Source organism: Anas acuta, chromosome 12 (assembly GCF_963932015.1).
Source record: "Anas acuta chromosome 12, bAnaAcu1.1, whole genome shotgun sequence".
Taxonomy (NCBI): Eukaryota; Metazoa; Chordata; class Aves; order Anseriformes; family Anatidae; genus Anas; species Anas acuta.
The window spans coordinates 16,872,033-16,885,368 of NC_088990.1; the positions used below are offsets into that span (position 1 = coordinate 16,872,033).

General features: G+C 39.1%; 2 protein-coding genes across 5 annotated transcripts; both read left to right on the forward strand.

The window, feature by feature from the left end:
• The first annotated feature begins 182 nt into the window (after positions 1-182).
• TM2D3 (TM2 domain containing 3) lies at positions 183-4,886 on the forward strand. 2 transcript variants are annotated; one of them, XM_068695320.1, is made up of 6 exons: positions 183-392; positions 826-921; positions 1,712-1,869; positions 2,544-2,718; positions 3,275-3,350; positions 4,529-4,886. In XM_068695320.1, the coding sequence occupies exons 1-6, from the start codon at positions 308-310 to the stop codon at positions 4,692-4,694; spliced, it is 756 nt and encodes a 251-aa protein (XP_068551421.1). In that variant the 5' UTR covers positions 183-307; the 3' UTR covers positions 4,695-4,886. The 2 variants fall into 2 exon arrangements, with proteins under 2 accessions (XP_068551421.1, XP_068551419.1); XM_068695318.1 differs by having other exon boundaries at positions 213-392; positions 823-921.
• MAPDA (N6-Methyl-AMP deaminase) lies at positions 4,867-12,893 on the forward strand. Of its 3 annotated transcripts, none has more exons than XM_068695316.1 (10): positions 4,867-4,997; positions 6,642-6,772; positions 7,207-7,267; positions 8,036-8,123; positions 8,694-8,775; positions 9,649-9,775; positions 10,481-10,561; positions 11,511-11,649; positions 12,027-12,127; positions 12,653-12,893. In XM_068695316.1, exons 2-10 carry the CDS (start codon positions 6,684-6,686, stop codon positions 12,842-12,844), a joined length of 960 nt encoding a protein of 319 aa, XP_068551417.1. In that variant the 5' UTR covers positions 4,867-4,997; positions 6,642-6,683; the 3' UTR covers positions 12,845-12,893. The 3 variants fall into 3 exon arrangements, with proteins under 3 accessions (XP_068551417.1, XP_068551416.1, XP_068551418.1); XM_068695315.1 differs by lacking the exon at positions 4,867-4,997 and adding an exon at positions 5,037-5,682; XM_068695317.1 differs by lacking the exon at positions 4,867-4,997 and having other exon boundaries at positions 6,756-6,893.
• Positions 12,894-13,336: the final 443 nt, after the last annotated feature.

Sequence of the window (13,336 nt, forward strand, 5' to 3'; positions counted from 1 at the left end):
TGTGCTGTTTTTTTGACCCCTTTCCCAGGCTCCGAGGGCGGGCCGCTACTTGGAGGCCACGGTCAACTGCGGCTGCCTGCGGGGCTGCCCCCTCCCTGTGCCATTTGCTCCAGTCTCGTACCACGGTCGGGCACGACCTCCCAGCGCCCCGCTGCCCCTTCGAGCTCATCCCCCTCACAGCGGCGGTGCCGGGGGGGGGGCTCTCGGGCGGCCTCGCTGCCCACTCAGCCGTTCCCGCCTCGGCCTCGCCCCGTCCCCGCCCCGCGGCGGGCAGGGCCGGGCCGTGAGGGGAGGCGGTGCAGACAAGATGGCGGCGCTGGCGGTGCGCGCCCTGCGGCGGCTCGGCGGCCTGGCGCTCCTGGTGGCGCAGCTCTACGGCCTCGCCGGCCGCGGTGAGCCTGGCCCCGGCACCGCCTTGTCCCCGGGGCGAGCCGGGGAGGGTGCGGTGGCCTCCCGGGGCGAAAGCGGGGGGCAGCGGGGCAGGCCGGCGGTACCTGCCGTGAGGGGTGAGGGGGAGAAGGCTTCGTTCCCCGGCACTGCGCCAGGCTCGGTGCGCCCCAGGGCGGTGTGAGGCAGGCGCTGGGCGGTGTGTGGGGCCGGGGGATGGGGCTGGGCTGAAATAACGCGGCTCGGCCAAGGGGGAGAATCGGCTCCAGTGCTCGTCTGAACGTGAATGTCCTGCGAGCTGTAAAATATGAAACCGTATTCTTACGTGTTTTCATTGTCCTTACATTTTGCATTGTGTTATGGAACCTGTGTGCTGAAATCAAGCTGTTTCTGACGGATGTCATTCTAAAAATATCATTTATTTTTTTTTTTTAGCAGGATCTTTGATGACCACGAAGCATTCACAGCCCCAATCAACATTTGCAAAGAGTCTTACTTCAACAAGTACAAATATTCCCAATTTTAAGACGACAGGTACAATGTTAGGATATTGCTTTTTTTTTTTTCCTTCTGTGAGCCTTCTTCCTCTGAGTCTGGAGTCCAGTGCTAAAGTCCTTGGATTCTGCTTGAGAAACCTGTGCACGCTTTCACATGAATCAAAGGCATTGTAGTGTTAACACATCAAGAATTACTTTTAAATGTCATTAACAACTGATTCGGATGATATAATTAGATTGTTCATATAAAATATTACAGGTAGAAAATGGTCAGTTACACTGTTACTGTGGTTCGTGTGTTCTGCATTCACTTTGGATGGTAGAAGTTCTTGAAAGACTTGCACATTCTGCAAGAAGTTGTTACTGTCCTATGTAACTACATCCAATGTAACTACAATTTTTGTAAACCATTGAAGAGAACATCTAGGTAATACTGTTTGAGCCAGAAAACAGTTTAAGAGGTGGTTGTATGAACACATACAAAGAGCAAACAGTTAATTTAGTCCTGAACCAAAGGGACCTGTATCTGTGCCAAAACTGATTATTTCTGCTGAGGATTACAGGCCAAAAGGCACTCTGTGTTAACCCATGTTAAGCACCATTCTGGTATTGTATCGTACGGTGTCGCTGTGCTGTCCTGCACAGAGCTTCTCAAGATCCTTGCAGGTTGCTCTGCTGTGTTCCGTGGATAACTTGGATTCTGTTCACTGTATCATAAGGAAAACCTTGTGCGCAGTGTCAGTGTGTGTATGTGTGTGTATGTAGAGAGACTATATATATATATATTTTTTTTTTTTTAAATTTTATTAACGTATTTTACCTTTCAGAAAGTACAGAAATTCCATCTTATGTGAGTAATTGTCCTAGTAATGGACTTTGCAGTAGATTGCCACCAGACTGTATGACGTGTAACACGAACTATTCTTGTGTGTATGGGAAGCCAGCCACTTTTGATTGCAAAGTCAAGCCACATGTTCATTGTGTTGTAAGTAACCTATTACTTTTAAACACAATTTTCAGTAATTTAATTCAAGTGTGGCAAGTTGTCATACATGTAAATAACTTTTAAAAAAATATTATTTTTTAAATTATAATTTTAAATAATAATAAATTATTAAAAATATATAATAAATTATAATTTTTTAAATAATAATTTTAAAAAATTATTATTTTTTAAAGGGGTTGCTGGATTCTTACATAGGCAGGTTCATAGTTTTGAAATACATTTAATCTGATCCAACTACAGGCTGCTGATGGAGAGGCAGATCTCCCCTTCTCTGGGTTGTGTTTCTTGCATTGGATGTTTTTGCCATGCAGCCACATGATCGAGTAAAATGAGCTTACTGACCAATGAAAACTGAACCATTTTGAGAATGGGGAGGCGAAATCAAAGGTACAAACTGATCTTGAGGATGAGACAGCAAGTGAGAACAAGCTATTTGTCAGCAGCTTTGGTTAAATTAGAGGAAGTAATAATACTAAAACTGTGCAGAATACCTCTTTGTCAGCTTTCTCATGTTGATTTTCTGTGGAACACGGAGGTAGTAAAGAGCGAGTAACCGCCATTTTGCCCAAAATGTCTGTCTATGAAATGCCATTTGATATTGAATGCTGACCTTTTTGTATTATTAATGAAGTGATAATATTGCCCTTCTGTAGGATCAGAATAACCATGAGCAGGAGAACTTTACAATTAACATGACGTGCCAGTTTTGCTGGCAGCTTGCAACAACAGATTATGTATGTACCAATTCTACAAACTGCATGACGGTTTCTTGTCCACGACAGCGATACAATGCCACTTGTACGGTGCTGGATCACATTCATTGTTTAGGTAAGGCAGGCTAAAGAAGATTTTGTAAAGTTTGTTTTCTAAAATGTTTTAACATTTTTATAGCAGGTCAACACAGTGGTTGTTTATAGCAGTTACAGTAGCTTGCTGTATTTTTTCTATAGTTACATTTTAATTCTTCCTTTTAAAAAGTGACATCTAATTGTAACTGTTGTTTTTTTATGACTGATTGTATACCTTCACATGAGAGAAAATACGTCTATTTATGAATCAAACTAATTTGGACAACATTAATAGAAGCCATTTCAAATGTCTCAGCAGGACAATTAAAAATGTCATGCTGATTTCCCCCAGGTAGTTAAGTGTTTCCTGTTTATTTGTTCAATTATCTTGCATGTTCTCTGGTGTGAGAGAAAGATTGGTGGAACAGAGGACTGTGGAGTGTAGGCATTTTTAACAGTGCTTGTTTCAATTAGTGTCAACCCTTTTAGGCTCCTGTTAGAGAAATACAGTAAGCTTTTGCTTCACATGTCATGTTCTTGCTCATTGTGTGATCTCTGTATGTTGCATTAATGTTTGAACGTTTTCTAATGTTTAGGTAATCGAGTCTTTCCAAAGATGCTCTATTGCAATTGGACTGGAGGTTATAAGTGGTCTACTGCCTTGGCACTAAGGTACAAAAGAACTTTTAGAGAACTTAAAAGTTTAAATGTGTATTGTTGTAAACATACTGTGTATAAAATCTTCAGTCTGCTTTTCTGCTCAGTGAGTGTTTTTAATTGTGTACTGAGTACCCCATACATAATATAGTCTGGTTTAGGGTTTGGAGGCATATGATGTCAGTAGATTTCATTTACAATAGATGCTGTCTTAAGTAAGTAGAGCTTGAAAGAAAACTTTTTTTTTACCCTGTTTCTGGATCTAATGTACCTTCTCCAGTGCATGTGCAAATGCTTCTTAGGCTTCACAAATGATTCTTTTTTTCTGAGTAGTGTGTTCTTTTATTCTGTATGATGTCAAATGAGGTATAAATGCTCAGAAAATTATGTACACTTCGGATGTTTCCACCCCTTTGTAATATTACATTTGTTAATGTAATTACACTTAAGACTTCTTTACAAAGTGTTACAGCTAGAAATGCTTTAAAAGGGAAGATTGTTGCGTTGCATTTTGAAATTATTAGGGAAGAGACCAGTGCAGCAGTTTTGAAATAAGCTGTTTAGGTGATTTTTGATGTATTAAGCCATTAGAGCACTACAATAATGATTTGAAAGTAAATGAAGTTCTTTGGTCATGCTACCTTTTTCATTGAGTTTTAGTACTTCAGAAATGATAAATTAGGTAGTAAGAGCGTGTATTTCCCAAGACAAAGATATACTAACACTCTGATTAAGAATGTGATCTAACACACTTTCCTTTATAAAAAGAGCTGTTAACTCTACCACCAGCTGGAGAAATTAAAAGCTGCATGAATACTGCATGGGGCCGAGTGCACCATTTGGTTCTGTGTTTCTGTAGCTTGTTTGTTTGTTTTTTAAGTTTCTGCCAGGTTAGAAAAGTAGAGAGACAGATTTTTGTTTGAGAATTTTGGTTGTTATTGCTTGTCATGAATGACAAACTTAAGTCTCTGGATAATAGTAATTGGCTAAGAATGCTTTTTTATCCAAAAGCTTATTCAGTGACTCATCTCTTTTTGTACAAAAAAATAAGTTTCTTGCACAATGTAAAACAAAACTATAATCAGTTTGCAGGCTGATCAGAAAGGTGCAACAGAAAAAAGTACAGAGAAGAAAGTGTATCACAAAAATTGAGTTCAGCTAAAAATCATTAAACCCTGTTTTCATTCCTATAGCATCACCCTTGGTGGATTTGGAGCCGATCGTTTCTATTTGGGCCAGTGGCGGGAAGGTCTGGGAAAACTCTTCAGCTTTGGTGGACTCGGAATATGGACACTCATTGATGTGCTACTCATTGGTGTGGGCTATGTGGGACCTGCAGATGGTTCTCTTTACATTTAAATGTAGATGCAGCATGTTTCAGAGAGGAGTAATTGCTGGGAAAAGGCTCCAAGGAGAAGAACGTAGAAATTCGTGCCGTTGAGTTAGAACAAAGAACAGCTGTTCTTTTTATGTGCATATATTTTAACGTACAGTATCTGTACTTAGTTTGCCTTTACTAAGGTAAAATAAAAGAGTGGATCACTAAGCTGACATTCATTTCCTTTCTTTTATGGACATGTTATTTTTCTATGAAAAAAGTTGATCAGCTAGCTGGATTCTGCACTATTGAGCTTGGATGGTCTGTCAAGCATCAAACCAGATGTAAGCTACCTGGGATATTGAGTTGTTTACTTCATGTTGTATCGCTGAGTTTGACTTCCTTAAACATGTCAGTAATATATGTATTTTTTTGTATTTGTGGAAGGATAATTTATTTGCCTAAGGTTCTCTAGCAGTCTGTAGAGCACCATGTTTTGTGATCTTCATCTCTGTTTTGGGGCATAGCAAGACATTGGCTTAGTGACTTGACTGAAAACTGTGGGGCTATAGGATTAGACTGCACTAAGATCTAAATATGAACTAATTATGATACCTTTTAGGATTATGCCAAGATGTCTGTATTTAGGTTGGGCTCGACCGAAAAGTACTGTTATCCTTGTGCTAGCAAACCTGCAAGTTAATTACAAAAATAATTAAGGGGTGTGTGGGAGGGTGGATATAACCATGTACTGCAGTTCAGGCCCCTAGCGCCGCGCTGGGGGCCCGGTACCAGGGGCAGGGCCGGGGCTGTGGGGTGCTCCCGTCCCTGCCGCCTCTTGTCGCTTGTGTGGGGAATAAAGTGCGGCCGCCGCGGCTCCTCGCCTCCGCCTCGTTCTTGGGGACTCGCCTCCTGCCGGGGGCGGGCGGCCGCCCTGACACCGCCCCCGGGCAGCGCGCTGCCATGGCGGCCGCCGGGGAGCGGGAGCGGGAGCGGGAGCTGCGCTTCTACCGCGAGCTGCCCAAAGTGGTGAGCGCCGGGCCCCGGGGGGCGGCGGGTGGGGTCCCTCACCGGGCAGCCCTTCCCTGCTGCCCCGGGCCCCCAGAGCCTTTCCTTCCCTCACGCCCCCCGAGTTTCGCCGGTTCCTTCAGGGGCGATAAGGCCTCAGCGCCGGGGGCGCCCCGCTACCGGCCCCGCTATCGGCCGCAGCCGCGCCTCCCCGTCAGGGCGCTGCTGGGGCTGCGCCGGGGCTGAACCGCGCGGTGCCTGCCTTCAGCCAGCTGAAATGTAACATCTTAAAAAAGCCGAAATTGAATCTTGTAAGAGTTAGGTTTTCGACATGCTTGCCGTTCCAAACCTTGGGGAAACGTTTCACCAAGTTCTTACCCCCCTGAGAAGGGCAGGATGCCGGGTGGGTGTGTGTAAAGGGGCAGGCGGGTTTGGAACAAGTTGGGAGGGCACTGGGGAACTGCTGTACATCAGGTGCCCAGAGATCATAAGGAGGAGCAGAGATCAAGTGAGAAATGCAGTTGAGGGTCTGGGGTTTGGATCCGTCGGTCAGGCTGACAAGAGAAAGTCAGGCAGAAATCAGTCTCGGGCAGTGGAGGGCAATTAGTCCAGGTGCCATTAATGGGTTGAGACCGCATCTTGCTGGATTTCTGGCGTGAGTTAAGGCTTCAAAGTATTGAGAAAAAAAAAATAGTTGAGCAGACTAGCTCCAATTAGCTGGAGAGCTCTTTGCTAAGCTAGCTGTGCACCTGGTGAGATCAGTGCTAACAGCCCTCCGAGTGACAGTATGACAGTCCTAGTTGTACTTGTGCACGTGAAAGTGAGAGGAAGCAGCTTTTAGCCAAACGTGGAGATAATTGTTGTTTTCCAACTTGGAGTGAAACAGTAATGTAAGATACAAGAACGCTAACGCAAACAAGGTGTAGAAGCTGTCCTTTTCACTTAAAAGAAACAAATCCATAGTGTATTTTCCCCCCCAGGAACTTCATGCTCATTTGAATGGCTGTATCAGTTCTGCCACAATGAAGAAACTTATGGCCCAGAAACCATACCTTCAGATCCAGAACGGAATGACTATGATCGACAAAGGGAAGAAAAGAACCTTAGATGAGTGAGTAGATATGTGTGTGTGAGAGATGAACATTTACCAAGTGTCTTTTAATTCAATTGAAAACAGAACTCTATGGCCTTGTATACTGACTGCAAAAAATATGTATTGGAGTCGTATTATGGTAAGATCTGTTCGATTTTTTTCTAGTTATATCTATCTAAGAGGTGACTTAAGATCACTTTTTACAAACACATTTGCGAACAAAATGTAAGTCTCATGTCAGTATTTTCTCTTGCTAAAGTAGTTACCTTCTACAATCAAAAATTGCATTTAAGATTGTCTTGATTGTCCTTTAAAGGAAAATTGAACATGTAATTTAAGCTACAAGTTAGATAATTGAACACTGAGTATGTTTTCAAGATATATGTGTCTTTTTTTTTTCTATGAATGCTCATTTTTCTGTTCAATATTTATTTTTTAACTTTTTATTTTAGATGTTTTCAGATGTTTCAGATCATCTATCAGATTACCACTAGGGCTGAAGATATTTTACTGGTAAGCTAATTAAGACTTAGCTTCAAACAAACAAGCAATATGCAAAGTCAAAATTGTTTGGTTTAACAACATTGGGTTCCAAGTAACAGTATCAACATTGTTCCCTCCAATTGGAAGTCAAATTTACTAGTGTAAGACACATTAATTTTGAAATACAGGATTGTATATAACCTTTCAGTTTGGTATTTTTTAAAAGCAGTGAGCTTCCAGTATGGTGGTCATTATTACCACTCAGATGGTTAGACAGCTAGCGTCATAAAAATGGGATGTCTGCTCATCATTAACAAAGCTTCGATTTACCATACTTTCCTTCATCTTCTTTGGATTGTTATATACCAAGACTATGTAACTAGGATGTTTACCATTGATTACAATATTGACAGGAAGAGTGGTTGTGAGATCACAACAGAGAAGAAAGTGGTGTGTTGTCTTCTTTTTTTCCTCCTGTAAAAGGACTTCTAGGCAGCCTGTTAAACTTTGAGAAAGATGCAGTAGCTGTGAGAGGGGTTATGAGTGTGCCAACTGAAGAGTGTTCTTGTTCAGACATGAAAATTCTCATTTGTTATAACTCTCTCTAGTGTCTGTGAGGGAACTGAAGGTACCTATCGTGTAGTATTTTCAGGGACAGAGAGTGCTGGAAACACATGGGGCCTGAACTTTTGTAAGTGTTTCACACCAAAAGTTAAGTAGGTCCTTCTGTTGTAAAAGAGAATATAAACAATTATAAGGGTTACTTTCACCACGTTGAATACACTGTTTCTTACTCAGATAACTAAAGATGTTATTAAAGAATTTGCTGATGATGGTGTCAAGTATCTGGAATTAAGGAGCACACCTAGAGAAGAAAAGTCCACAGGTATAGTCTGTTCTAGTTTTTAATTTTTAAGTCTGAAGTACTATAAGACTTAGTTAAGATTCTGCTAATAACAAGGGAAGTCAAATTCAGTTGGTTCAATAAAAAATATTTTAAATATGAAAGCAAAGATTTAGTGAAGTAAAAACATGTCACTTCACTATTACATTTTTGGGGACGAAGACTTGTTGGTTATAATTCCATTATCCAAGAATTTGGGTTATTCACTTCACTGTGACATCTGAGTATGCTAGTATGTTTAATAGCTAATATATTTTATTCTATTTCTCCATCTTTTATTTTCTTTTGTATACAGTTTAACAGAAATGCACAAGAGAAGTCCTATTGCTACGTTCTGATTCATAATAAGTTATTTTCCTAGATCCTTAGGAGGAGGCTTAATCCAAATATTTGTTCCAAGTTAAACTGTATTTAGAAATTGAATTAGGACTATGTAAATTAGAAAACTATGGAGTAAAATAAAAGATGCAAACTGAAACTAGAGAGTTGGATCTGCAGCATAATAAAATTAATTCAAAAATGTTGATTCCAAATGTGTACATGTGTTTGTAGGTATGACCAAAAGGATGTATGTTGAAACTATACTTGAGGGTATAAAGCAGTGTAAAGAAGAAGGCTTGGATATAGATGTAAGGTAAATAAAGTACATGGAGTGCCTCTGTTTCAAGGTTTTGTTTAGTCTGATACTCAGTCATGGTTTGCAGAGGGGTTTACAAATCAGTATAGAAAAGAAAATAGTGTCTAAACTAGATAAAGTTTAGTGATTTCTGTATATATAATTTTTATTAGCATACAATTTGACTAATAAAAGCTTTTTTACAGAAAGTCACCTGTAAAATGGAATGGAAACAGATAATTGATATGGAAACCTGTGTGTTTTCTTTTTTTTTTTAAAAAAAAACTTTCTTTTTACTTATAGAGAATAAAAGTGAATGCAACTCTTCAGTTCTAACACTGTCCATTCTCTGCAATGTTTTCAGGAGCCGTGCTTTTGAAGGAAATTGCATTAAATAGTCTTTTTCAGGGCCTATGTTCATTGCAAGATTTTTGTTGGATTAGCTGCACAAGCAACCTGCAGTAAAGGAGAGGTAGTTAAAATGAACAGAAAGGTTTTAGAAGATGTCAGTGGTTGCTTATGGGCAAGGAATCTGCATGGCTCTCTTATTTTTTCAGTAGCAAGCAAATAGATTTATTTGTGTAAGCTGAAGATTTTTCATTTTTCCTGTGTGCCTTTCTGAGAGGTTGCTCACCTGATGCTGCAGGCTGTTAAAGAGCAATGTGTTGTTCCCTGCCCTCCCTCTCACCATGGCTGCTGCATTTCACAGGGTCACATCTTGATCTGATTGATATCCCTCTGCACTTTGGTGCCTTCGTGAATAGTTTCTGTACAAATATTCTCTGTAGTCAACCATGAAGGAAGTGAAGTGCCATTTTTATTGGTATGAGATTTGTTGGTCTCTTTACACTCTAACTTGTATTTTACCGGACATGTACACTTATCTCCTAGATTATTAATAGCAATAAACAGAAGAGGTGGCCCAGCAGTTGCTAAGCAGACTGTTAAGCTTGCTGAAGAATTCCTTCTTTCCACTGATGGAGTTGTAGTAGGACTTGATCTCAGTGGTGATCCAACTGTAAGTTTTTGTTTTGTTTTGATCTGTCCTTAAAGATAAATATTTAATATTGTGTAACAGCAAGCAATTCCAAAAATACTTCGTTCTTTTAAGTTTTTGTCATATGTTTGTTACTAGTTTGATTGACTCGCTCATAGTTCTGATACCAGGTTAATCCCTGTTGCTGTATGGGAGAAAGAATCCCTAAACAAAGGATTTGTAGACTTTAACACTGAAAAAAGAGCCTGTGAAAAGCAACATTTATCTGGCAAGCGTCTGTTAGTAAATTGTAGCTGCAGATTGACTGTGTTGAGGTAAATGAAATACTATTTCAAGTTGACATTAGTATAAATTTTGTTTAGATGCAACATATGCTCTTTGGGTATTAAACAAGCAAAAAAAAAAAATGAGGATAGCTGTCAAATTGAAATGAAATAGCTATAGGTGGCAGTTATGGAACCAGTGTCAAAATCAAGACAGTTGACTTAGCACTCACTGGTGGGCATCATCTGAATTACTGATGTTTGGCCAAATTGACTAAATTGTGCCCATATAGCAGAATGTTATCTGATGTGGTGCAATCAAAAATGGAATAACAACAAAAGAAAAATAATTCCATGTAGCTGTATTTGAATTATTTTTTCATGTTGCTAGGCTTTAGAATCATATAACTAGAGGCGTTCTGTAGAACAAGGTGTAGAATGATGATGTGTTTTTGTCTTCAAGGCAGGACATGGTCAAGATTTTTTGGAACCCCTCTCAGAAGCAAAAAAAGCAGGTCTAAAGCTGGCATTACATCTTTCAGAGGTAAAAGTTTTATCTATTTTAATTCTCTGTAATTCCTATTTAAAAAAACAAACAAACAAAAAAAAACGTGATGAAGCTAACATGAACTTCTGTGGGTTTTGAACTTTTTGTGAAAAACTGGTGCCCCCTAGTTTGGGGCATTTTTGACAAAAGAAAACAAATCTTCAACAATCATTTGTGAATGAGAACTGTCGAAATGTTTCTTACTGTGTTATACCTAGCAGAGTGGAGGCAGGTGTGAATTTGAAAATTAGAAATATTCCAGGAGATTCCATGTTCTTTTCCTAGTATTTTATTAGAAGGCATGTACAGTAAAAGTTGTGCAGTTTTATGAGCAAAATTTTGCTTTCACTTTCCTGTTTGCTCTGTTTATATCAGTAGAAGGAGTTGAACTTCTCCATACAATGTGATGAATCAGTGGCTAAAATTTACTCTGAGACTGATAAACACTGAAAGCATTTTAATTTCTTCAGAAAATTAGACATGATATATGTTGTCACACATCTCTTTATATCTATATATGCAGTTTGAGGCCTCCAAATGTAGGTACTTCAGAGTTTCAAATAGTGATTTTCTGCTACATACCCTTTTAAAATTATAGAACCATAGAATATGCTGAGTTGGAAAGGACCCACAAGGATCATCGAGCCCAACTCCAGGCACCACACAGGTCAACCCAGAAATTCAGACCATGTGACTAAGTGCACAGTCCAAACACTTCTTAAACTCCAATAGGCTTGGTGATGGCTTCTTTGTTTTATAATTCAACCTTGGGAGTCACTTTCATGCACTTGTTCTTTCTTTAGAGGGTAGCAATGCATATGTTTACTCTGATTAACATTTTCCTTTAAATCAGATATGCTTTGAAAATAGAACTTCGACTCGGTTGTAGTTATTTAATATGCTATTTTATGCCGCATTGACAGAATGTAAAATATATCCTCACTAGATTCCAAATCAAGAAGAGGAGACTAAAGTTCTCCTGGGCCTGCCTCCTGACAGAATTGGACATGGAACATTTCTCAACTCTGCAACAAGTGGTGCAGAAGAATTAGTGCCACTTGTTAGACAGAATCGTATACCTATTGGTAAGAAAAAAACATTAAGAAATTACTTGGTAATCTCTGGACTTCAAAATGTCGTGCTTACTGCTGATCTAAGTAACTCCGATTTGTCTGTGATCAGCTTTGACATAGGAAACAATTAACGTGGCAGTGCATGTGAGAGAACTACCTGTGCAAGTATACTGGTGACACTTGCATTTTTGATGTATTTGTGGTGACAAATGATGTCTCAAATGAAAAGGAAACAACAACTATAACAACAATAGTTGATTTTAATTTTCATTTAGGGATAGAAGCAAGTCTATTAGTGTGTCAAAAACCTATAATTTCTTCTGACATATATCCTTGTTGTTTTTTTTTGTTTGTTTGTTTTTTTGTTTTGTTTTGTTTTCTTCCCTTAGAACTTTGCATGACATCAAACATCAAAACTCAGACAGTACCTTCCTGTGAGAAACACCATTTTGGATACTGGTACAACATGGGCCACCCTGCAGTGCTCTGTGTAAGTTCTTTTTTTTTTTTTTTATTTTAACCATGTATTTATACCAAGAGCAAAACTGGTGTGAAAGTGGAGAAGTATATCTCCTTTTCTGGTTCAGAGCTTACTAAAAATTTGAGTTGTGGCAGCAAATAATCTGCTTACAGCAAGTTGTAATGTTCTGTTTGAGAAATGCTTCTAGTACAAATGGAAGTTCTTAATATTGATCCATATAGAGAAAATTTAATAATAACATCAGCAATAAACTGAGTGACCATCTTAACTGTTTATATACTGATAGACTTCACTTAAACATATTGGTCCAACACTTGCTTTTAAGCTTGTGCTTACATAGGTATTAATTGTGTTGAATGGTTTTGAGTGAAAATAGGGCAAATAACATATGAAATAATAACCAATGATTGAAAGAACTGGAGGGCAATGTCAAAATAGCAAGGCGAAACAGGTTTGTAATGTGTGGGCAAAACCCTTCTTGATGTAGAAAAACTAATTTGACCTTTTTGTTTGTTTCTTTCAATTCAACTCTAGACCGATGATAAAGGCGTATTTGCAACAGATCTATCGCAAGAATACGAGCTGGTTGCAAAAACATTTAATCTGACTCGATCGCAGATGTGGGATCTTTCCTATGAATCAATCAACTATATCTTTGCTTCAAGTGAAGTCAAATCAAAACTAAGGGAACAGTGGTGTAAATTGAAGCCAACTCTGTTTAGTTAATCAAACTGTTGTTCTAATTTAGCTTAGTTAATAACCTTTTTTTTTTTTTTTTTTTAAAGAAAAAAAAAAGATAAATCCCTGGCTTTGGCTTTTTTCAGACTTCAGGCTTAGAAATCCGTTCCATAAATCATGGATATGTGGTGTGTGGATTTGTTTTTTGTATTGTTTTTAAGCAGAAGTTTTAAGCAATTGATTGTGTGTGAAAACAAATAACCTCAGGGAGAATTAAACATTTGTCTCAAGGGAATTTAACATTGCATTTGCTTTTATTGCAGTATATGTATAACTGAAACCTGCTGTGGCTTGTCTACTATATGAGGTTTTGCCCACTGGTGCAGTCAGTATTGATAGTAGTTAGACAAAGCCTCAGCAAATTGTGACATCCTTGGGGCAAATGGTCTAATTCTTGAAATACTTTTTAGAATTTCTATTTGTTTCTTGTAAAGGGTAATAAAAATACATGTTTTCAAAAACTAATTCAAATGTGTCTGT

What these genes read in the sequence shown, in the direction of transcription:
- TM2D3 (XM_068695318.1), top strand. Translation starts at nt 308, where the DNA reads ATGGCGGCGCTGGCGGTGCGCGCCCTGCGGCGGCTCGGCGGCCTGGCG. An exon ending in CTACGGCCTCGCCGGCCGCG is followed by an intron (nt 393 to 822) that starts GTGAGCCTGGCC and finishes TTTTTTTTTTAG; the next exon opens with CAGGATCTTTGATGACCACG. An exon ending in AGCCACATGTTCATTGTGTT is followed by an intron (nt 1,870 to 2,543) that starts GTAAGTAACCTA and finishes GCCCTTCTGTAG; the next exon opens with GATCAGAATAACCATGAGCA.
- MAPDA (XM_068695315.1), top strand. Translation starts at nt 5,617, where the DNA reads ATGGCGGCCGCCGGGGAGCGGGAGCGGGAGCGGGAGCTGCGCTTCTAC. An exon ending in AAGAAAAGAACCTTAGATGA is followed by an intron (nt 6,773 to 7,206) that starts GTGAGTAGATAT and finishes TTTTTATTTTAG; the next exon opens with ATGTTTTCAGATGTTTCAGA. An exon ending in TGGCATTACATCTTTCAGAG is followed by an intron (nt 10,562 to 11,510) that starts GTAAAAGTTTTA and finishes TATCCTCACTAG; the next exon opens with ATTCCAAATCAAGAAGAGGA.